General features: G+C 38.3%; 1 protein-coding gene and 1 long non-coding RNA gene across 2 annotated transcripts in view; one reads left to right on the forward strand and one right to left on the reverse strand.

Annotated features, from left to right (window-relative positions):
- Nucleotides 1-25,459, reverse strand: part of LOC110676084 — a 112,951-nt gene extending 87,492 nt beyond the window's left edge. The window contains exon 1 of the mRNA XM_021842590.1: nucleotides 24,310-25,459. Coding sequence (XP_021698282.1) covers nucleotides 24,310-24,397 — 88 coding nt within the window. The 5' untranslated portion in view covers nucleotides 24,398-25,459. The remainder of the gene's footprint in view (nucleotides 1-24,309) is intronic.
- Nucleotides 20,370-21,187, forward strand: LOC110676085. Its single transcript, XR_002500056.1, has 2 exons — nucleotides 20,370-20,460; nucleotides 20,530-21,187. It is a non-coding gene; the product is annotated as an uncharacterized LOC110676085 (long non-coding RNA).
- Nucleotides 25,460-26,364: the final 905 nt, after the last annotated feature.

Here is a 26,364-nt window from a genome sequence, read left to right on the forward strand (position 1 = left end):
GTGATGTCGCTCATGCACGCTTCATTGACCGGGTCATTTTCGGGGATGACTCTTCCAGATTCGAAGCCCGTTCCATCTATTTCGTCTACACGGCCCCGTGCGTACAAGTTGGTAAAATAGGGAGTCGATGCCGGTTATGGACCCTTTGCGTATTATGGACCCCCTACAGAAAAACATAAAATTAACACTCAAAGCAACTTTATTCCTATGAAAATCCACCGGGGGAACTTTGATTACATTGTTAGTCAGCAGTTTCAGGCAAAATATTTGGTTTGAGACGCATAAATACAGATATTTGAACAGTTTTGTAAATGAAACCACACAAGAGGGTCCATAATACGCATTTCCAGGAGGGTCCATAATAGGCTCGTCGGCAGCGAGCCGGATTACATGGGAATCAAATGGAGGGTCCATAATACGCAACGTCAAATTTGTAAACAATCCTATTATGGACCCCGGAAGGGTCCATAATAGGCATTCGGACAACAGTTTTTCAAATGCATATTTCGCTGGAAAAATCGAAAGATTTTGTATGTTTCATAGACGTACTATGAAGTAAAGACATTGAATTTGTTGTAAGACTCCACAAAACGTATATGCGTCTGGAATATCATTGCGGAAAAGTGTCTAGAATGAATTTCAGCTACTAAGGGGTCCATTACTAGCATTAAAACCCTACTCAGTCATATGATCACGTATCGCATCGCAATCGTCGATAATTTCGTCCCTCTCGTTTCGTAGCTGCTCGATGGTCGTTCTTCGTCGTGTTCTTTCTCCAAGTTGGTAGGTAGATATTGGTTCTCCCGCCACGTAGGTTTCGTTGACACGCACAAACATTTCGGTGAAATTACGTTGATGGGAGAGCATTTCTGCTTTCGCACGATTGATTCTGATCAACATGGAACGATCATCGTGGTAATTGTCATACGCATGCCGCAATACCTCGTAGAGGCGCTGTTGCTCGCGATAGAACGCATCATAAACGGTTTTTGATTTCCATCGGAAGAATGATTTAATTTTCGGTTTTGCGCATGATAACCACCATTGCATCCATGACGTGTAGTATCGGCGTTGGCGGGTCCAATATTGCCAACTTGTTTGCAGTTCTTCAATATTTTCGTCTGACAGGAGATGGGGACGGAGGGACCAGAAACCCCTGCCGGGTGCTCTATCGGGGAGAGGAAGACATAGTCTCGTAGTAACGGCTTTGTGATCCGAGAAGCAAACGACATGAACAGCTGTTGCTCTCAGATGTTCTCGTAATCCGGAGCTGACGTAAAGCCGATCGAGCCTGGACGAAGAATTGTGCGTGATAAATGTGTATCCCGATTCGTGTTGTCGAAGCTGTTGCCACACATCGAGCAAACGAAGCTGCTGTACGGTGGACTGAAGAGAGGGGCTTGCGTTGGATCCCGTCGCGTCACGCTGACGAATTACGGAATTGAAGTCGCCCCCGAGTACGATGTGATCGGTGCGATATCGTAGGTAGTATGCTACAGTGTTGTTGAAAAAGCGTTCTCGCTCCGCACGCTGAGCTGAACCCGATGGGGCATACACATTGCACAGAGTGGTATTGTGCACACGCGAAGCGATCAATCTTCCATTCAGGCTTTTTTCGACATGCGAGAATTTTATATGCTGTTTGAGAGCGATTGCGGTCCCTCTCCGCACATGATCGACGTTGCAAACGATGTTGAAACCGGGCAAGGCAAGCTGTTCGTTCTCCACCTCCTGCAGGAAAACGATGTCCAAATCGGTTGTTTGGATGAATGTACGGAGGGCATTGATTTTCGTTGTGTTGGTTATCGTGTTGATATTGATAGTGCCTATATTTACGCTGGTGTGCTCCATTACTGTTGCATATCATCTCCGGAACCTCGACTGTGCTCGTTAGAGTCGCTGTGTCGCATCTTCTTCCCCGGTGGCGATCGTTTGCTGCGTAATCGTCGGCTGCTATTGGAGCCGAGTGATGCTTGAGAGCTGTCGGTTTCGTTGCCATCAGATTTTCGTAGAGGATTGATGTTGCCGCTCGGATTCAGGGACGGTGTGAATTGAATAGTAGCCGGTGCTCCGGTCGCTTTTACGGCAGGAGGAGGCATTGCGTTGATCGTTTGCACTGTCGTCGGCTGGGTCACCGATCGGGATTCGCTCGGTTTGATTGTCGTAGGACGTGGTGGATTTTGTTGTACTCGCGACTCCGGTTCTCGCGCTGGTGGATTGTTCGGCTTTGCCGGTTTCGGCAACGCTGACTGTTTCGCTACATTTGCATACGAGAGGTCTGCCGAGAGCTTCTGCACCAGCAGTTTCTTGTTTTGCACACATGGTATACCAACATGCACAAACTCCTGGCAGTGCAAACACGTCTGCCGCTGCCCCTTGTAGCCCACCGCCGAGTCCTCACCTCGAATCGTAACAAGTGAAGGAATGTTTTTCTCTACTACCATCCGAGCGATGCGTACGCCAGTTTTGACGCCTGCAAAGGCGGATCGTTCGTCCCACAGCAAATCACGAACGTTAAGAACGTCACCATACTCGAAAAGGAATTCGGCGATCTGTTCGTTTGAAATATCATTGGATAGATCAAACAAGCGTACTTCCACAGCTCCGTCCTCCATCATGATGCGCAGCTTGTAGATCTTACCATCAAACACGAACTTGTGCTTGTTATCGTGCTGCTGGACGATCGTTTCAGCGAGCTCGAGTTTGTTGACCTCCACGAAGGTACATCCCAGCCGCCGGCTTGGCTGGAGGAGAAGAACGTTTTCTCGCGTGAGACCGAGTTCTTTCCCGATGAATTTGTGTATTTCATCATGGGAAAGCTGTTTCGGAAACTGCGAATAATCGACGCGAAATGTATTTTCGCGGCGCGGCATCGCGGAACACGATATTCGTCACAGCACAGTAGATATTTGTGGCGGTAATAGCAATCGACAAACAACGTACGAGATGGTCTGTGAACGACTTCCGAAATTCGCTCCTCGATAGATCGACTGATCGGCTCGGAAGTTGAGCGCTAACTACCATTCCCACACAGTTACGGATCACCCACAGTGACGGATCACTTTGGCTTTCAACATCGGATAACTCGCTCAAAACATAAACGTTGACGTAAAACATATTTTTACCATATTATACTATTTGTCTTTTACCATTTGTAATGTTAAGCACAACATTCAACAACGGTTTATTTGACAAATGTTTAGTTGGTACCATACAGCTATCATTATATGGTCGTTTTCTGTAAGAAGTGCCGTCAGCATTCATAAGCTCCCACAGGTGGAGAAAATTAAAAGTTTTAGTATAAAACATGCTCGTTCGCTTCGATTTAGTATGGATTCATCTTTGGAAAACATTTTTCTTGATTGTTGATTCTAAATACCGAATATCAGCGCTTCTAACTAGTGATCCGTAATATGGACCAGGGAATGATTGTTTACCACGGTTATGGATCACTTCCAAAGAATGTAGATTTCTGTTATTTTAAGCATTGGATTCATAATTTTCAGACAATAGCACTAAAAATAATACTAATCAAACATCATGGTATGTAAATTTCATTTTTTAGCAGACAAAAATGGGTGGAAAACTTGGTGTGGAGCGAAAACAGTCCATGTCTCAGTTACTACAACACAGTATCCCAAAAAAATGGCATTTTACCCTTGTTTCCAGCTCTAACACTGCTATTTTTTGCAGAAATATGTGACACATTGTTAACTTTCGCCAAATCATGCAATACAGATGCATTGAGTTGAAAATCCCTTGATTTTGCGCACTGATCCGTAATATGTCACAATTTGATCCATAATATGAAAATTGATCCATAATATGGTTTTCAGAAGCCGACACAATTTTTAATTTTTATGCAATTCTATGCAAATATTACACTCAAAACAGTTTACTAACCGAAGTTCCAACTTGAAACGATTCAACTCGTGTTTTAAAATTACAATTTTACGTTTTCCATGTCGTTTTATTGAATTTTATAGGTTGGACTCCCCACTATTTGATCCATAACTGTGGGGTCATGGTATACAATTTTGTTTTAAGTGGATTTATAGATAACACAGCGGAACACGCACACAACCCGAATCCCGGTCGGTCCAGGATGTTTTCGTAATGGAAATTTTCTTGACTTCCCTGGGCATAGAGTATCATCGTACCTGCCACACGATATACGAATGCGAAAAATGGCAACTTTGCAAAGAAAGCTCTCAGTAAATAACTGTGAAAGTGCTCATAAGAACACTAAGCTGAGAAGCAGGCTCTGTCCCAGCAAGGACGTTAATACCAAGAAGAAGAAGAAGAAGAAGAAGAAGAAGAAGAAGAAGAAGAAGAAGAAGAAGAAGAAGAAGAAGAAGAAGAAGAAGAAGAAGAGGAAGAAGAAGAATACTTATGAATGGAAGTATAATAAACACTAAGTCAATTTGCTTCAAACATTTGAAAAGTCATAAAAACTTTAGAACAAATGAAACGATTAAATCATTGAAGGTATTGTACATCATGCTAAATGTAAATTACTGAAAATTATTCACTGAAGTTTACTGCCGGGGATCGCAAGTCTGTTCCATCTGCATTTTAATCAAAATTGAGTTGATATCAGTTTTAATTATATCTTCTAACGATAACGATTTCAGCTGTACTAACGAGAAATCACTTTTTATTCAGTAAAATTAGGAAAAAAACACCAAGTTGAATTGTCCCATGATGAAAAGTAAACGCATGTCAGTCCCACTGCAGATTTTCGCATCGTCCTAACATAAAAATGAATCGATATTTGGTCATCTTTATATTTTTCTTGGAAAGGTAACGGAGTGACAAGCAAATTATGAAAGTTTCATTGAGATCGAAACATGTTCCAATCTCCTGGAATTTTTTGAAAATTGAATTGTACGGAAAACGAGATTTAAAACTTTTCAGTCAATGTTCTCAATGCCTACTTTTCACAGATGGTACTGACTTGCGATTTGCGGCAGTTTAGGAGTATTTTCTAATTTATTGTCTCAGCATAGGCTTTTAATAACGGCATTAAAAAAGCTGTTGCCGAAGGGTAGGGCGACTGGTCGGGGGCTGAACTTCTTTGAGCAAATCAAACGAATTCTGCTAATTGGTGGATAAGCTAAAGCTAAATATAAAATTTATTAGTTCAAACTCCCTAATCGTGCTCAAATCGTCTTACAATTTTTCAGTGCAACCTCTAGTTACGCCCTATCATCCAGATCAGCAAACTCAGTTGGCATCGGCTTTGCCGGATCTTCTCGGTCTTTGCTGTGGTAGTTTAAAACACTAGATTGCACCACTTTAAATAACTAATTAGAACATACTTACTTGATAATAATATAAATTTAACTAAGAGTTTTTATTTAATTAATTCCAGCTCTCTGGCTGTATACTGACTTCAGTGGGTTCTACCAATAATCTCCATGTTTTCTTCACCTATGCAGATTCTTATTCTATGAGTTATTTCAGTTATTGGTTCTCAGTTAGCCACTTGTAGTTAATGGCAGAAGTGGCGAAATGCTATCGCAACATTCTCCCCCCCCGTAACATAGTTATTTCAATGAGTGTGTTACAAAAGTTTAACGCGATCATTTTGCACTTCCTTAACCCTTTTATGCGCTGCCGTAGTAGCACCAACCTAAGGAGCATTTACTAGCAATTATATTTCTATCTTTCGCTACATGAACTACCGATGGTACTACTAGTTGCGCATTCGACAACCCTAACAGTAGACGTGGCTTAGCACTACTATACTTAAATGGAGGTAAATCGTTAGAATGATCCTTTCTATATAACGTTGAATCGAAATTTTGAACTGGTAAATCAAGTTGTTTCACTGTCCACACATTGTTCAACGTAAAACGTTTCGTGTTGTTCACCTCGGATATTTCAACTGCCACGTTCTTCGACGTAAAGGTCTTTATGGAACCATCTATCCATTTCAAACTCAGCGAATCAGACTTCCCATCAATTCCAAGTTCTTCCGCAAGCTCATCTTCTAGCATGGTTCTCGACGATCCTTCGTCGATGAAGACAAACGTATCAATCTTTTTTTTACTTTCCATATAAGGTCACTGGGATGTATTTTAGCATAGTACGATTTTCGCTACCAATGTCAACAGTACATCCATTCAACGAGAACGTATCGTTCGATGAATGAAGCAATGGATGATGTTTCAATCGACACTCGTTCACGCCGCAGGGTTTCATTGTTTTGCACGGCCACGGCAAATGCCGATTTAAGCAACAGGCGCAAATTCTCAACTGGTTAACAAGTTCCCAACGTTTACTCACAGTCATAGCAGCGATTTTTGTACAATTCGAAACACGGTGGCTGCTTTCTCCGCATACATAGGGTGATGTGCTAGTATCCATCGTATTAAGCATTGATCAGTGAGAACTGTAATTTTCCCAGTATTGCAGTGAATGATGCTGATACAAACCGATGCCAAATAATTCTTTCTCAAAACGGCTTTAGCATTGTACAATAACATTTTGATAAATCTTGATCTCTTTTTGGAAATAATGCAAAGAAAATGCATCTTACCGTATTCTCAATCCGTCGTATCGTTTTCAACTCCGTCGCAATCAGTTTCCAGATCCGTCTCACAACTTACGGCTCACTGTGTGTATTGAGTGGTTAAAACACAACATATCAACGCTATAATAAAATGTTTTACTAGAATATGTAGATTTACGGGCATCTCCCTCCATTCCTTCAGCATGATGGAATATACTAATTTCCTTTAAAATTAATTGTTCCTCATCAAAATTCAGCCCGAACATATGAACACAATTCCTTTTGACCGTACAATTATGGCATTTGCTCACAGCACAGCGAAAACAACACAATCAAAGGAAGCGTATTTTTACGTCGAGCGTCGCGCACACATTGATGCGCACAAGCTTTTTTTTCTCAGTACGACGGATTGAACATTGTTTACATTCTCAGTTATACGCGGCGGTTGAGGAAATTTCGTAAAATTTGGTGATTTATTGAAGTTTTACGGCGTGTGATTGAAATGAAATCCTTCAGTGGAGAAGTACGAAGGTTTTCCATAGTGAAAATGAGCGCCCGGCGAAGTAACTCACCCACGGGGGCGGGAAGAAACTTGTGTTGGAAAGTGGTGTGGCTCAGTCGATCGCTAAGCATTTCTCTCAAATCGTGTTCGTCCATGCGATTTCGGTGAAAAAGTGAAAAGTGGATAATTGAACTGAAGTTATTTACCAAAATACAGTAGTTTTATTGCATTTTTGGTCAACAAGTGTACAAACCATAACAGCTTTCACAAAATTACACTTGGATAATGAAACTATGTTGCAGGTAAGTTTGAATATCCGCCGTAGTGGAACATTTAAAGTTTGATACGACGAATAGTAACGCTTACGACGAAGAAGAACAAAACCCTAGCAACGTTTCCTTTTCTCTCGGCGACTGCTGATGGGAGATGATCGATCAGATCCCCTATCATCATCACTATCGTCACTCTGCTCATCCCGACAATCATCCTCATTTAGTATTACAGTGGACGACGTAACCAGACTTGCTGCTTTCACCAACTCAGACATGAAATTGCTGAAGGTTGCGATGGTAGTATTGCTGTGATCCCGTTTGTGCGTGGCCCATTGCAACTTCAAATGTGTTGAAAAGTTTGTTTATCATCTCTTGTAGAAGACATGGATTGTTTAAATGTGATTGCAATCCAGCTGCGATCATATGATCCGATAAATTTTGAACGGCTAATCCGAAGGCGATTAACGAGTTGAGATCGTCATCTCTCGGCGCTGGAGTTTCGCGAAGTTTGGAGATGAGAGAGGATATCAGCAACTCGGGTCTCCCATACAGCAGCTGTAAAGTCTCGATGACTTGAGCTACACACTCTGGAAGCAGTAATTTACTACCAACGGCTTGACGAGCAGGACCACGAAGGCATCGTTGTAGTCTCATAAGGTTTTCTACGTTAGAGAACCCGCACGCTTTCGTAGAGTTGTTATAGCAGCTAATAAACACGGGCCAATCTTCAGGATTTCCCGTGAATATTGGCAAATCTGATGGGATGACCTGCCGAGCAAACATCTTTTGCATCCCAGATTCTAAGGCGCTACCATACTCATTTCTACTCATTTCATCTTCGGTAGATTCATCTCTCACTGAAGCAAACAGCTGATTTGTATTCGGGTAGGTAGGTAAAGATGCCTGCTCAATTTTAGCTTTCAATATATTGAGGTGCTCTTGCAGGAGATCGAAGCGTCTATCGATGGCTTTTCTCTCAGATGATAACTGGTCATGTAGTCGTTGTAAATCGGAAACTATTTGATGGCCTTGTGTTGACAATACACACTCGTGACATTCCCAATTAGGTATTGGTGTAGAGTTATTCATCTTTAGACACTCATGATGATAATGATTCTCGCAACGTGAGCAGGTTAAGCATCTCGCTAACAGAACTGATGACTTGCATTTCTCACACTGGACCTCCATTTGATCGGATATTACTGAAAAATTCTTTAGTGTTGCCGAAGGGTAGGGCGACTGGTCGGGGGCTGAACTTCTTTGAGCAAATCAAACGAATTCTGCTAATTGGTGGATAAGCTAAAGCTAAATATAAAATTTATTAGTTCAAACTCCCTAATCGTGCTCAAATCGTCTTACAATTTTTCAGTGCAACCTCTAGTTACGCCCTATCATCCAGATCAGCAAACTCAGTTGGCATCGGCTTTGCCGGATCTTCTCGGTCTTTGCTGTGGTAGTTTAAAACACTAGATTGCAACACTTTAAATAACTAATTAGAACATACTTACTTGATAATAATATAAATTTAACTAAGAGTTTTTATTTAATTAATTCCAGCTCTCTGGCTGTATACTGACTTCAGTGGGTTCTACCAATAATCTCCATGTTTTCTTCACCTATGCAGATTCTTATTCTATGAGTTATTTCAGTTATTGGTTCTCAGTTAGCCACTTGTAGTTAATGGTTGGTTGGTTTGACTTTATTAACGAGATTTTTAGCCCTGGGCTAGTTCATCTCGGGACCAACGGCTTTACTTCCCTTCCGAAGGAAGTCGTCACTATAACTTTTTACGTCATAAGTGACTATGTCGGGGATGGGATTCGATCCCAGGTCCTCGGCGTGAGAGGCGAGTGTTCTAACCACTACACCAGGTCCGTCCCCATTGTAGTTAATGGCAGAAGTGGCGAAATGCTATCGCAACAAAAGCATTTAAACTTTGCTGCAATTATACAAATAAAAATATGTGTTTTTTACTTGGTAAATTGATCTTTTCACGAACATAATTACTCGGGTATTCTCTTTTTCATTATGCTCTTCTACTTTATCAAATAAGGATGATAGTGAGGAAAAAAGACATTGTTTTTCTTTGAAATTTAGTGGTTTTTATCAATTTCTACGTACATTTCGGGAATCTCGGGATATTTTGTCCCGGGATGTCCCGGGACGGACACTACACTGGTCTTCTGCAAATTTATTAGAAGGTTGAAAGCGACTTGAGGCAGCATTGTTTGGTTGGCAATTTTGCCGCTACGTGTCGCTAGTGTGCATGTAAATTTGGTCATATTTCAGTAAACTCCAGCTTATGATCCCTACCACCTAGAAAGTTCGTGTCTTCAGCAAATTTATTCAAAAGGTTGAAAGCGACTTGAGGCAGCAATGTTTGGTTGGCAATTTTGCCGCTACGTGGCGCTAGTGTGCTTGTAAAGTTGGTCATATTTCAGTAGACTTCAGCTCACGATTCCTACCACCTAGAAAGTTCGTGTGTTATGCTAGTTTGTATTTGAATACAATGTATTTTAGTTAGTTTAAGGTTGCTTGGGGTAAGTACTACACTCCGTTAATATGTAATTCCTCCTTAAAGTATTTCAACACCTCATTCAAACCCTCTTAAATATTAAGCATTACCTGGAACGGTATTTTTGATAATATTCTCAAACCCTTTATAATTTGCATTGTTCTGATTTTCAACAAACTTGACCTGAAATATTTATTTTTATGAAATGTTAAATGTTTATTAGAATAAAATATATCATGCATAACTTTTTCGCTTTTCAGGTTGGTTTATTTTATAATCTTTCTCGGAGAAGAATTTGTTTAGCTTTAGATCACTATCCTTCTTCTTCTTCTTCTTCTTCTTCTTTCTGGCGTTACGTCCCACTGGGACAGAGCCTGCTTCTCAGCAGTGTTCTTATGAGCACTTCATTGGCGTAGGAACAGGGGGGGCCAGGGGGGCCTGGCCCCCTCCAGAATCATCCAGGCCCCCCCCACAATTTTTGATGATGATAGAAACAAAAAATTAAAACAAACAAACAATTTAACATGAAGCAAAATCTTCTTGTTATTGACAAAAATTTCTTCAGTAGTAACTTTATTTTATGTTGAACAGCACAGTAACGACGCTTGTGTTATACAGCATCAGCGTGATGGTTCTGACTTGGGTGTATCACGCGACAACCGAAAGTTTATCCGTCCGACTGTCGATCGATTGGTTATTGTTAGAACTAGCTTCTTGTTGTATTCGATAAGTGCAATTTTTCGACATCTCCGTTGCCAAAAATACCGTGGTACAAAAGAGCGGAAGTTTGATTCCAAGAATTCATTTTTCTTCTGAATAATCCTAATAATGCTGTTTAGCATAGAGCAGCATATTCACTGGATTCTGATTTCGCATGTTTTTGGAGGATACCCTGCCTGAGGTGTGGGGTGATGATGACGATTTCCCTTATAAAAATTCACTAAAAAAAATCCATACATTAATTCCTCTACTGGCAGCTTCATTTTACCACTAAAAGTATTCAAATCACGATAACTTTTTTGTTTTTTGATATTTTTGCACAATTTTTTTTCACAAACTCTCAAAAAACTCTTCTAGTTTTAGAATAGGTGTCGATATTGATAATTGGTCATCTGGATCCGGAGATATTCCAAAATTCCTTGGGGGACTGACGCGTAGCCATAACCCAGTAAAATATCTCAGACTACAGAATTTTTATCGTATTCGGATATTCATTTCTCGGAATGATACATTAATGCGAGTATGTTGTGAAAAAATGAAGCAATTGGTGCAGTTGAGTAATAAACATTTATATTTCTGGTACAATGATGGACAAATAAAGATCTTTAAAACTCTAAAAATCTCATCGTAATTTTCAGATTTCTCCAAGAATACTGAACCGATTTGTATGATTTTCTCAGAGTAACTCCTTATTACCTAAAATATATAAAATGTCCATAAACAATTTTTTTCTAAAACTTTTCGATATTCTTTATAGAATTTAAGTTGAATCTATTTCCTCAAGTAATATTTAAGGCTCAAGAATCCATCATACAATCATCAGCAATCATCAAAAATTAAAAACCAGTTTTTTCGTTCAAATCTAAATAAATCTTCATGAAAATCTATCATTGCATTATAGACAGCCATTGCAATGCAATGATAGATTTTCTTGAACATTGCTTCAAATTTGAGCGAAAAAACTGGGTTTGAAAATTTGCAAATCGATGATGGTTATTTTCCTCTTAAGGATGGCTTCAGAACTTTTGAAATGTTTTCGAAATTAGTCAAATAGTATTGTGGGACTGGTTCATATTTTCAAAGCGAGTTCCTTCTGATGAGCATCCATTCCTTCTATGTCTATTATTAGCAAATCGATTCCGGAAAAAGTTCAGTTTAACCTCGCAATCCCTCCAAAAAATAATTAATTCTGTCAAATCTAATACAAAGATATTTCGGTGTCAGTTCTACTAGAAATTCTTCAGTGATTTTTAAATAGTTTTCCCAAAAAAATTATTACAAATTCTTCCACAAAGTTCATCTAATGTTCTTTAGAAGTACAGTAGGAACCCGATTTTGTCAGCCCCTCGATGAATTTTAGGCTGACAAAATCGGGAACCTGACAAAATCGGGTCATATTTGTTATTTCCGTTTTCAAAATTTTGACGTGTTAATAATTGCTTATGAACCGCGTTTTCAGCCTACATAGACTTTTGAAGGGGCGAGGGACGGACATGGGCATAGCCAGGTTTTTTTTGTTTATCAGGGGAGAGACGACCGGCCCTCACAATTTCATTCTCAAATTTCGTGTTGAAACGATCTTTATACACTGTCTCTGCATCCTTTTTGCATGAAACATAAAACTATGCTGGACATCCACCCTACTTTTTCACAGTAAGCAAAGAAAGGTCTTAAACGCGTCTTGAGTAACGGTTCCTTCTAACGTCTTGGAGAATTCTTGTGTAACGATTCCATCTAACGTCTTGGAAAAATTTTGAAGATTCAATTCGTAGTGATTTTTTTGATCGGTAATTTGCTCTGGCCAGTAAGACAACCAGAATCAACCTGAATCCTATTTGTACATGACCATTGAATTATCTTTAAATTTCTCCTAAAACACCGAAATTCATAAAAAAAAGCATAAAAATTCCTTTAGGATTTTTATTAGAAATTCCTTCGAAATGGCATCAGTAGTTGCCTCGACACTCTTCTTGGAATTCCTTTAAGTGTAATTCATAACATGTTTCAACCGGTATCTTTCTAAAAAAAGTTTTTTGAAATGCATCCTAAAGTGAAATATTGAAATAATTTATAGAATTATTTCAGAAATTTCACAGGCATTCAATCAAGAATTTGAACTGGAATTGTTGTAAAAAAATCTCTTACAGTGTGAAAACCAAAAAGTAATATTTTTAGAATCTTTCTTTAGTTTTCTTATTTTTCTGTGTTCTTAGAAGTTTTCATAAATGACATTCGATGAAGTCGAGAATATTTGGAATTATTCCTATGCCTATGGGATGATTAAATGTTTAAAAATGATCTTAGAGAAATTCCTGGTCGAATCATGGAAAAATCTCGTGAGATGTTTCCTGTAAGAAGCCTTCAATAATATTAGCAATTTTGCAAAAATTTTAGAAGTAAAATAAGAGGGATTTCTGAAGGAATCTCAAAGGCAGTTTTGAGAGGAATTTTGAAATTATCGAAAGATTTTTACGAGGGCGCAATTTATAGAGGATTTTTGGCAGTATTCTATAAAACCAGAAGTCAAGGAAGGGTGGATTTCAAGAATAGTTTCTAAAGAAGATTCAGATGGACCTTATTGAGAAATTTGGAGAGTGGATAAATTTTTAAATGTTATTTATGAAAGAATCATGAGATTTCTATTCATAAAATATGAAGTTATATCTAGAACCTAAAAGAGTACTTGAAGGAGCTTCCGGAGATTTTTTTAGAAGTTCAAGAATAAATTGCAAAATCTTAGTGAATCTGGTAAAAGAATTCTTAAAAAAATCCCAGAAAAACCACTGGTGCGGTAGAGAAACTTTAGAACTTCAAAAGCAAAGTTGGAAGAACTGTTGGCGAACTCTCTGAAGAATTCGTGGAATGAATCCTTGCTTGGTGATTTTGAAGACATTTTTGGTGAGACTCCTAGAATTTTTTGAACTACATTTTGGAGAAATCCTCAGATATTCCTGAAGATCCTAAACAAATTAAATATGAAAACAGAAGGATACTCAAAACTAATAATTAAAATTTATAAATAGAGGACGTTTCAGGAGAAATGATTAAAAAATTTGTAATGTAATCTCAGGCTGAATTCTCTAAGATATTTTTTGAGCCATTTGATAGAGATTATTCGAGAAATTTTCTGGTGAGATCAGATAGTCTGAAATAATTTTCCGTGGGAATCCCAGGACGATCTCAGTGAAAACTGGTAAACAAGTCTTTGAGAAAGCTCTGAAAAGTAAGAACATAATTCATGAAGAAATTCTCGAAGGAATTCTCAGAGGAATTGAATACCTGAAAAGATCAAAGAAGAAAGACAAGACATTCCTTGAGAGTTCTTTTAATAGAATTCTTGAAAGATTACAAAAGAATGAATCTTTTTCGAAACGGTAATTGAAATTTACAAAAACGACTGATGTGCCGCGAAATGAGATAAAATAAGAGATAAGGTACCGTGGGGTAAGTGGATACAGAAAAATCAATAGTTAACTTCATTGTTATGTACAGCTTACGTGAATACTGTAATTCAAACTTTTTTCTGTGGATAACAAATAAGGGACTATTATACTTCAAATCGTCATTTATATTGATTTTTCTGATTGTTATGTATTGGGAATGAGAGACTTAAAAATTTGCGCCAAATGATCCACTTGCCGCACCATGGTGGGGTAAGTGGATCACCATTAAAAAAATTCTGTTCTCGAAACAAATGTAGTATGATTTTGTTTATTAAGAACGATATTACCCTCGCACTTGTTATTAGTGCTAGTAATGTTACATTTTATTACTTTAAAATTAAAAAGTATCTTTATTTAATCAAAATATAATAAAAAGTATGTATGTATTAGTTCATACTAATTAGAACAAAAAAAAACATTGTAATTAGAAAAATTTGGAGAAAATTCATCCATTTATACTCATAAGTTATACAGAAGTATTGTAGGATTATTCCTAACGATATTTTCGAAAAGCACTTTTGGTTTAAAAATATTAGTTACATTCACTTTTGAATAACAAACTGAAATCCTTCTGTTTTATTTATGAATATATGTGTATCATCTGTCTAGAACAATTTATATGGTCAAATCATGTATGAGACTATGCTTTCGATTGGAAAATTAGTATAGTTTGCTCTTTTACAACTCAGCTTAGATAAACCACGAAAAGTTTCGTGTGAATTTTGAAATTATTATTCTTTTTATATATTTTTTTATACCAGAAAGGTTAAAAAAACTTTTAGGTGGATTAATTCAAATTTTCTATGGCCAATTTAACAAATTCAAGCTGGGAATGGAACAAAATAAAGGAAAAAAAAAACATTTGCGGGTAGTGAAGCTTATTAAAATTCTCCTAAGCAGTCTGCCAATAAATGATAATTATTCTTGATCCACTTACCCCACCCCACTAAAAAGTAGGGGTAAGTGTACCATGTCCAATATATTTGTATTTATTCATAAAAATGACATATTTTTCATTGTGATTCATTGAATTAGAACTGAAATGCTCACCATGTGTCGAAAAAAATAATAGAATTTGATTTTAGACAGAAATACAATGGATTTTTGATTGATGGAAAACAATTTTCAAATTAATTACTTTTTGCAGCTAACAAGTTTGCTTGTGTTAGTATACGTGTAGTACCAGTTTTGCAATAGTATCAGTGTGGGCGTAAGAATATAACCTAAAACGAAGCATTGGTGCGAAAACATTTAACATATCCAAGTATTTAGGCTTTATATTGACAAATGATCCACTTACCCCACTGATACACTTCCCCCACTGTACCTTAAATGAAATCTATAAAAACTATGAAATTTATGAAAATCGTGATTATTACGACTGACATTACTTCGGTAAAACAAGTATTTGCTAGGCCCCCTCCAGAGAAAAATCCTAGCTACGCCAATGGAGCACTTCCACAGTTATTAACTGAGAGCTTACTATGCCGATGACCATTTTTGCATGCCTATATCGTGTGGCAGGTACGATGATACTTTATGCCCTGGGAAGTCGAGAACATTTCCAACCCGAAAAGATCCTCGACCGGTGGGATTCGAACCCACAACCCTCAGCTTGGTCTTGCTGAATAACTGCGCGTTTACCGCTATGGCTATCTGGGCCCCAGATCACTATCCTGTTAATTATGAAAGTTGTGTGGCCAGTCTCTGGAGCGAGTGAATCAAGTTCGCGATCTAGGTGTTCTACTGGATCAAGGCCTCACCTTCCGTCATCGTTATAACGACATTATAACGAGAGCGAATAGGCAGCTAGGATTTATAATTAAAGTTACCAACGAATTTCAAGACCCTCTGTGCCTAAAGTCGCTGTACTGCTCACTGGTGCGTTCAGTTATTGAATTTGCAGTCGTCGTTTGGTGCCCCTACCATGGTACTTGGAAAGCCCTATGGAAACTGTGCAAAAAAGGTTCGTTCGCTTCGCTCTGAGGAATCTGCCTTGGCGTGATGATCAACATGTGACTCCATACTTTGATCGCTGCCAGTTACTAGGGATCGAAACTCTAGAGACCAGACGACAAACGATGCAGGCAATGTTTATTGCGAAGATTCTCAACGGTGATATAGATTCTCCATCGCTTTTGACCCAGGTAAACGTTGACGCTCCAGAAAGAGTATTGCGTAGGCGACATTTCTTGAGATTGGATGGCCGGAATAGTCGCTATGGACAGCATGATCCTATTCGGTTTGCATTCAATACATTCAATGGTGTCGCTCATTTGTTCGATTTTGATGTGCCATTGGCCTCTATTCAGCAACGTTTCACGACATGTATTCGAAACATGAGTCGAAACGAAATAATCCATAGTTTAGGGTTACTATACTAATTTGACAACATTTTAGATTCTAGTGCTGAGTTAGTTAAGTAATTGTGACTGTCGTTATTGTAACCGTTTTATTTTCTTTCTTCATTAAGACACTCAGTCAGATGGAGGTAAACTGTAATAAATAATAATTACCTTTACTTACGAACAAATAGTTATTTCGAATTAAGCCATCTGTCTCCTCTCTATCAGGTTGTATGTATGAATATAAATTTGAGTCACAGTATATGCCTACTCCTATTCGCTGTCGACGTGGACATTGTCGGAAGAAGTTCCAGGTGGTTGCTGAACAGTATACCAGGCTGGAACGTGAAACATAACGTGTTGGATTGAAGGCAAATACGTTGAAGACGAAAAATCTGCTGGCAGGGGGAACCAAGCGCGATAGAGCTCGCATTGGCAGACGCGTGATGATCGACGGAGATGAGTTTGAGGTGGTGGACGAATTTGTCTACCTCGGATTATTGGTAACATCGCAGCAGAGTAATTCGAAGACGTATTATTGCCGGAAGTCGTGCTTACTATGGACTCCACAAGACCTTGCGGTCTGGTAAACTTCACCTCCGTACTAAGTGTACCATGTTCAAGACGCTGATAAGACTGGTAGTTCTCTACGGGTATAAGACGTGGACAATGTTCGAATAAGACCTGCAAGCGCTAGAAATTTTTGTGCGACGCGTGCTGCTGTGAGAACGGCATATGGAGGAGAAGAATGAACCACGAGCTTGCGCAACTCTACGCTGAAGCCAGAATCCAGAAAGTCGCCAAAACTTGAAAATTAAATTTATAGCAGTATTATATAATTTGAATAACGAGACACAAACTTCACCTTTCATTCATTTTAATGAAAATCATTCTCATGACTGCTTGTGGACAAAATTTTGAATGAGCACAATCTTCACCTCTCATTCATGATTGCCGAACCGATACGCACCATATAAAATAAATTAGCACGAAGAAAGTAAGATTTACTCCGCTTCTGCTCTGTGTGCTCTTGCACAGTGGTTTTTCGTCGGATTTCGAAGACCACCTACATCGTAACACGATATTCGCTCGAAAATGTCGAACTGTTGCAAACCCATAGAGCTAAATATATTTTTGTCTCAAAAAATACGAAAAACGTTTTTCACACATTTACTTCTCACCCAACGGTGTCCCTGCGATCGTTGCGTTACTCTATCATTGGGTGTAAAGCAATCCAATGTGAATTTCATTGTCAATTGTCTTGGGTTCTTGACAACAGGGAAAACGCGACGATATAGGCTAATATTTCCGCCAGAGAACGTTTGCTCAACGTTTGGTTTGTGGGTTGTGGTTTCGCGGATTCTCATCATTGGCAGGAGTAATGAAACTTGTTTCTTCCATCGCCATGAATGGGCGGTTTTGGAGGTTTTGCATCCACAGAAGCAACCTGAAATTCGAGCGCGAATTCGGTGTCTGCTTTTTTGGGAAGTGTGTGATCAATTGACAAATTTAGATGGGGACTTGTAGATGCAGTATATCCTAATAAAATTTTACAGAATTATCAATAAAATTGATTGTAGACCCCTGTAACTTTCTCTAAATCAGAGCGTTAAGTTAATCATGATGCAAAATTTCATGATTAAACGGTATATCATACAAACAACTTTTCCATTTGGATTTTTTCTTTAATCATGGGTAAAGCTAATTATTTTCAACTGTATGACTGTATGTTGTATACTTCAAGGCGTTCAGGGCATCTCCAAAGTCATTTAATCACTATTTATATGATTATTCAATGATGAATGATTAATCATTTATTGGCCAATGATTAAATGCCCAAAAGTATGCACTAAACGCCTTGAAGTATGCAACGAATAGGTTATACACTAGAATATGATGGAAATTACTCATGATTAATGAAAAATCTCACAAAAAAAGCTTATGGACTCCTTTACAACAAATTAATCACAACTTTTAATCACAAATTGTGATTCAATTTATGATTAATCATTAACGCTCTACTCTAAACTAGAGATCATTAGAATTATAAAGCAAAACAATCAATTAAAAATTATCCATTATTACCTGTGACATACCATTAATTAAGGTAAAGATGAATCAAAGCCAAACTTCAAATTTACAAGAGCACAAATCTGGAGAAACGAACACCCGTTTGCGCTGAAAACTCAGTCGATTGGTCACCACCTGAGACGAGACTCGCGAAGACGGTCTTCTTTTTCTGTGATTGCTGAGTTTTTTTCTTATTCCACTTAGTGTTTATATCAATTATGCGCATAATGTTCAAATCCTCACATGAACCTCTCAGCAAAAAATGATTGATGCAACATCGAATCATAAATAGCCGTTTGAGTGAAATTTCATGCCAGCAGACGTAGCAGACATTAGAAATAATTGATCTTCTGCTTAGATTTATCAGCAACTTTGGAAAAAACTGCTCCGCTGACTGAGGTTTTTAATAACAGTTTACTTTGAACACAATACTTTTCACTTTTTCAGCCATAAAAACGGTGGGCTGCATTTGACGTTTCGTGAGAGGGGAATCTGGGCTGCATATGACGTTGATATTTTTCCTCTTCGCGAGTCTCTCTCAGGTCACCACCAGCTAGTGATCAATCGATTAAGTGTTCATCTTAAACGGATGCTTGGTTCTCCAGATTTGTGCTTTTGAAAATTTGAGGTTTGGCTTTGATTCATCTTCACCTTAAATTTGAGCTGTTTTGTCGATTTTACCCCACTGCCTCAACGCAAGCTCCTCTATTCAGACTTACAGCAAGACTGACTGTCGTCGTCCGTTGTTATTGGCCCCATATCGTGCACCGTTGTTGTGGTGCTAATAGAGTTGAAAACGCGGTTTGCATTTCGTCACACACATCGATTTTGGCGCGCTTCTCTACTACGCCATGCCGTTCGACGTTGTCGACGTTTATTACAGGCCATAGACCGTAGTGTGATTGTCGTTAAACTGTCAGACCCATGTGGTTCACTTTCGAACGATGAGCTGATAGACGAAGGATTTATTACAGCTGTTTATGGACTCGAGGCCTTTCGCTAACCGGATTTGTGAAATGGTCGCAGTCCATGAAACGGAAGTGACAATTTGTGGTTCAGTGATTGACAGATGTACTTAATTTTAAGGATAGACATGGAGAAATGATAAACTTTGTTGTTTAGTTAATTTCATTGCTGATTTTTCAACTTTATTGGTCCAAATACTTGGTCCATCAATTGATAGCTTATATAGTCAACTTTCCATAACTCGATAATAAGTGGACCATCCAGTTAGAGAGGTATCGAGTTACAGAATACAAAACTGGTGCATCGCCGTGCAAATCAAATGGAGAGTCACTTCACTCGAGTCGAGAATTGTCACCTCGCTATACGAGACCGACAATTGTCACCTCACGCCAGTCGTAGAATAAACCCAATTGAGTGTTACAGTGTTACCATACCAATAGATATTGTGAACAAATTTAAATTTCGATTTAATTTGTTGTTGTGGCACGTATTATTCAATTAGTGCAGCATAGGATGTAATCTATTTTAGAATTCAAAATAAGCAATATTCTTAGAGGAAATGAGGACAATTTCAATTACATTGCTCCTAATCGAGTATCCTTGATTATTTTAGCAACTTAGGGACTCGTGAAATGATTTATTTCGATCATTTTTTGTACAAAATCGAGCTGTAAATCAATGGTACTTAGATGAATAGCTTTTGACAACGATTTATAGCAAAACGGCTACTAGCGCGACTATCGCCACTAGTGCGAATATAGGGGACTGCCTACTAAGAGTACACCGACCTTTAACAACAAGATCAATTAAAGACAAAATCCAACACAAATTAAAACAGCGGAGTCCTATGGATCAATGCACGAGTTCACTAATTTGACGTTTGAGCGGTGCTGTATTCACTCGTTGCCATGGTCGCATAAATAACATGGCTCCGCTCAAACGTCAAATAATGAACTCGTGCATTGGTCCATTCAGATGAAAGAAGGTCGAAAACAAGCGATCCGTGAGCATCTAAGCAGTCTGTATTTTGTCTCACACAGAAGTCCGTCATAATTTGAATAATGCTGCCCACTGTACTTAAGATTATTTATGAGGGTAACGAATTAGAAGGTAGGATAACTTACCACAGATAATTTATTACACTGTTATGTCCTTTATATCAATCCCATAATATTACAGGCATCACTAAAGAAACCCTTCTAAGCAGAATCCAAAAATTGCCACATTTTAAAAGTACATCATATGATGATTTAAATTCCCAGTTCAATTTGGCGCTTGACGACGGTCGACGGTTTGGTTTGCTATCGGTGAAAGGCAGTCGGGTCAAATTGCTGTACAATTTCTACGCAAGAGAAGAGTCACGAAACTTTTCAGCGCTACTGTTGATGATGAAGGAAAACCTAGACAATGATATGGATGTAGAAGGCGGAAGTCACATCTCGACACCCTTAGAATCTGGCGTATTTGTACCAGGGCAGCAGTGCGACCCGCCAAATCGCACTAAAAACAGTCGCGTTACGTTTGCTAGGGATTTTCCAGATCAAGAGATGAGTGATTTGGAACATTTCGGAGTAGGCACAAAGAGAAGATTCGGCGGTGCGTTGTCTAACATTGACCAGGGACAAAGTAGCAGTTTTAAGTTACATCGTAACGGCAGACGAGCTATTTTGCTGTTATCATCCTGGTTTAGCCTGGGTCCAGTTACTAGAAGCTTGTTGATAATATTATTGTTATGTTTATTTTTGAAATGGTGTGATGCTTACTAAATTTTAAGCGAAGGCATCAGGGTTTACAGTCTTGGTATTTTACAAAATAAATAATGCAGTGTTGTGTAAAACTTTTGGATAGCCTATGGCTAATTTCATATGTTCATTACAACATGAATGTTGCGATGGACAAAGATGGTGGCTCGACAATCCATATGTGACAATTATGCTTTTGTGGGCAGTGAAGATTTTCACTGTTTTTATATAATTTTCATAGAAAACGGTTTCACACTCACGTTACTTACTTACTTACTTATTTGGCTTTACATCAATTATCTTGATAAAGCCTCGCCAACAATATTTCGCCAATTCCCTCGGTTCATGGCCGCTTCTCTCCATCCTCGACTGTGACCCACGCTCTCCAGGTCCTGGTGTACCTGGTCAATCCACCTAGCTCGCTGCGCCCCACGCCTTCTTGTTCCGACCGGATTCGTGGCGAACACCATCTTTACAGGGTTGTTGTCCGGCATTCTTGCAACATGCCCTGCCCAGCGTATCCTTCCAGCTTTAGCTACCTTCACGATACTGGGTTCGCCGTAGAGTTGAGCGAGCTCGTGGTTCATCCTTCGCCGCCACACGCCGTTCTCCTGCACGCCGCCGAAGATCGTCCTTAGCACTCGGCGTTCGAAAACCCCAAGAGCTTGCAAGTCCTCCTCGAGCATAGTCCACGCCTCATGCCCATAGAGGACTACCGGTCTTATGAGCGTTTTGTACATCGTGCATTTGGTGCGGGGGTGAATCTTTCTTGACCGCAGTTTCTTCTGGAGCCCATAGTGCAATAGTTTTAAGTCATAGTTTTTCTTCCATATCTTTGTCATTGCACGTCTCATTGAAACTGTTTTTTTTTATTTTGTTTACTGAATCGAAATTGTGAATTGATCCATTTTCGATCTTTGTTTGAACCCCTGCCTTCAATTTTTCGTTGGGCACGTTAGCGAAAGCTAACGGTGGTAATACTTTTTGGACACCGTGTTGGGAGGAACAACATGGTGCAACCACGAACAAAAAGAAAGTTGAATTTCTGAATTCACAGCTTACTTCCAAAAAATAAGTTTTAAAACAGTCACTAAACGTCGCAAAAATGAAAATGACGTTTCTCCGGAATACGCGCTTTCTTCCAAGAGTGAAATTGCATCGAAAAGAGCATTCAGTTCAACAGAGTATATTGCTATTCATCATCATTAAGTAAGTTTGCATGTAACATGCTTCACCAACTGTTCGGCAGGCAACAGTGGTACTCCTGGCGGGAAGAATAGATAAAAGTAATTGAATTATCATCTCAGCATGATTTAGACTTTGTTATGAATAATACCAAATTACACTGCGAACCACTTTTTTTTTCAAAGATATCACAGAACTACACTTTTTATATTAAATTTAGGGGAGGGATTATTAGAGTATGTTTAAAACTACAACTATTTTATTTTTTTGCAAAAGTGAAGTGTTAAAGTTCAATTTGTAGTTTTATCACAGAACGTCTACTGCCGAGAACCGCAAGTCAGTCCCATCTGCATTTTCGTCAAAATTAAGTTGAGTTCAGTTTTCAACATCTCTTCTAGTGCTCTTTCAGCTGCATTAATCAAATAATATGATTTGTACGGAAAAATTAGGAAAAAACAGCAAGTCAAATTGTCCCATAATGAAAAGTAACCGCATATCAGTCCCACTACAGACTTTAGCACCGTAGAACACAAAAATGTAACTTGTTTTGATTATCTCTATATTTTTCTCGGGAAGATATCGTAGTGAAAAGCAAGTTGTGAAAGTTTCATTAAGTTTGGAACATGTTCCAATTCTCTGGAAATTTTTGAATATTAGTATGAAAAACGAGTTTGAAAACTTCACAGCCCATTTTCTTAAAGCCTACTTTTTACGGATGGGACTGACTTGCGATTCACAGCAGTCTAGTTGTCGATATGTTTGCTGTTAACAATGTAAAATTTGACTATTTTAGCCAACTTGCATGTAAGTTAGCCAGCTTGTATAAAAATTTATTTGCTTAATTTGCCATAGAATACAAACTTCATTTGTAAACTGTATGTAAACTGCCGTGAATCGTAAGTCACTCCCATCTGTAAAAAGTGGGCATTGAGAAAATGTGCTGTGAAGTTTCAAAACTTGTTTTCCATACAAATATTCAAAAAATTCCAGAGAACTGAAACATGTTCGAATGTCAATGAATCTTTCACAATTTACTTTTCACTACGATATCTTTACGAAAAAAGACCAAAACACGGTTCATTTTTGTGTTACACGGTGCGGAATTATGTAGTGGGACTGACATGCGGTTACTTTTCATTATGGGCCAATTTGACTTGCTGTTTTTTTTTTCTTAATTTTTCCGAACAAATCATATTATCTCATTAGTGCAGCTGAAAGACCATTGGAAGATATGTTGAAAACTGAACTCAACTCAATTTTAACGAAAATGCAGATGGGACTGACCTGCGATTCACGGCAGTAAACATCAATTCAATCAGTGTTTAATACAACTTTGGCAACCTGTAGCTAAAAATTGTGACGTGCTGGAACATTTCTGAGAACAGCATCAGTTCAGCGGCCCCAAATCGACTAGAGACACATCATTTTATCCTTAAGACACGCAAAAATGTATGTTTTGTTACGCTGTGTTATTCTTACGTCTCATCAGAATGTGGTCTTCGGCCAAGTTGTAGCCTCACTTTTCCATAAAATATCATGACGAACAGTTAGAGGGGTGATCCAGAAGGTTTGCCTTTTCCATATTAATATATTTTCTTTAAAATTTTACAAAATAATTTCTTCAAAATCACTTCAAATTATTCGGAGAATGATTTTTATCAATATTGACTCCACTTAAGCATAGGGGAGCAAAAACTTCAAAATTCGCATTAGTCTAATAATCATACATACAACTGACTGTTTGGTCGGACAAAATGATGTATGCCTTTTTAGATGACTGAAGTACGAAATATATCAATAAATTAAATCATCTTTTGAATAACTTTTTAAAATCTTCATAAGACATGCTATTAGTAGTACGCAATTTTGGGTACATTTTGCGCAATTTAGAACCATTTCGTAATGTATGGTCTGTGCAGAGATATCGTGAAATTATGATTTCCCTGCAGAGTTACAGCCGCATTAGGTAGACCACCAAAGCACACACCCAATTTTATAAGAACGTATCATAAACTAATAAAAACAAACTTACCAATAATTACTATAAACAGTAAAAAGAGTATCCTGCAAGCATGACAGGGTCTTGGAAATCGCCTCCAAATGCTGTTGTTACGATACATCCTTTGTTGTTTTATCTATTCATCTATACGGCACATACACATTTCCACTTTTTTATTAAACGAAATTCAAGGCATTCTTCACCATGATTATTGTATGTATTTTAATTGCACTTTAACCGTTGGCAAAAAATGTTGGTACATATTTGCACTAAACCAGGATGAACTCTCGATAAGATTTCTATAACATTTTTAGTGACGGCTTTTACTGGCACAAGAGCGGAAAATTGCCCTTTTCAATAAGCACGAAACATTACCCTCACTTCACCAAGCCTATCTTGAACATCCTTCGAAACCATTTTCAGTACGCAAAATCGTAGAACAGTTACCGCGTGTTTTCGTGCAAAATTGCCTCTAATGCCGCAACAGATCTGGTGGTTTGGGCGCACTCGCCCATATTCATGTGGTTCTTCTGGCTGCAACTTGTGCTGCGTTCTCGGTCGTCGCAATTTCTGAATGCTTCGTTGGATCCACTTGTTTGCAACCGGTTGAAATCGAGCACTGAAATTTGTCGCCAGTGTAAATTTTCTGATCCCTTCTATCGGCTATTAAAATGTAGCGCAATTAATTAATTAAAATATAATTAGACCTTTTGCACAACAACAGCGAATGACGGACGCATAACAAACAAAATCTCGCAGCACATATTTCACTAATCCTGAGGGACACACGAAACCCCAGATGGCAAGCCACTAGCTCAAAACTCAAAACATTTTCTTCTCGGGAATTCTTCGGTTAGATCATTTAATTCCCTTCGACGTCGCTTTTCGGCATCATCAATCATTGTGAGGATCATAGCCACTTATTCAGAAGCAGAACGGCACCGTTCGTTAACCATGATTCACTTTTTTCGGCATTTAGCTGTCATCGGATGATGATCGTTGAAAAATTATTGCTTTTCAATCCCCAGAAGGACACCATCAAACGAAGGAGTTTTCGTTGCGTGCGCAGATATTCGATGCGTTGGTGCGTAATCCGCGCGCGTGTGGTAGATTTTCTATTCACTTATCTACTTGTTGTGAGCAAGCGTTCAAACAACGTACTGTCGCGTCCGAGAGTTCAGCTACGATTGACTATAATTAGCCAGATGCAAGGGTAGCTCAGTAGAATTGGCTCATCTGCTTGTGCGACTCGCTCTCTCTGTGTTCTGATGCTAGGGGTGGAGGCACGTTTAGTAGAATACTAATATGAAAACTTGTTTGATTATAATTTAGTGCATTTGAGATAGTCCCAGACAAGCATTAATCATTTATATTTTGATAGGAATATTAGGACATTCACAGAAATTTCTTATTAGAACCAAGTAAAAAAGGAGCAAATTAAGAAAGTGAAAAAGCAGTTTACGCCGTTAAAATTGACAAATCGAGATAAATAAAAACATATAGCTGTTTTATTTTTGTTTTTGCAAAATGAAAAGGCTGTGTGTTTTTTAATGTTTTTTTTCAATTTTTCGAAAAACATACTGCATTTTTGAAATTTTGGTCCATTTTTACTTGGGCTTTACACTGAATCAATAAATATCATGAAAATTATTTAAAACATCACATACATTTAGAATAATAGAAATCCTATCAATGTTATATGTATCCATTGAAATTCATGTGAAAAGTACATAAACCTCATTATAATACCCTATCATATTTTTTGATTACTACTGTGAATTATTTTTGAAAAAAAGCCATACATGTGATGCGATTCACAGGTGTGAAAAGTAGCAATGTTTTCAAGATGGCGTATTTGGTTGATAAAGTTTTAGTTGGTTTAGGATTCTGCAAAACTACGTACAACCTGTTCTGTGTTTCCGATTGATTAACCACAAATGAAGGTAAATTCAATGTTTATATAAGATAATCAAATATGAATACGTTGTTTGATTTTCAAATTTACAGAAAGATGCCGTTAGCTGCAGACGGTGGATCATAGACGAAGAAAAAACAGAATTGATATCGTTTATATTCAGTGGCGTAGCT

Source organism: Aedes aegypti, chromosome 2 (genome assembly GCF_002204515.2).
Source record: "Aedes aegypti strain LVP_AGWG chromosome 2, AaegL5.0 Primary Assembly, whole genome shotgun sequence".
Classification (NCBI taxonomy): domain Eukaryota; kingdom Metazoa; phylum Arthropoda; class Insecta; order Diptera; family Culicidae; genus Aedes; species Aedes aegypti.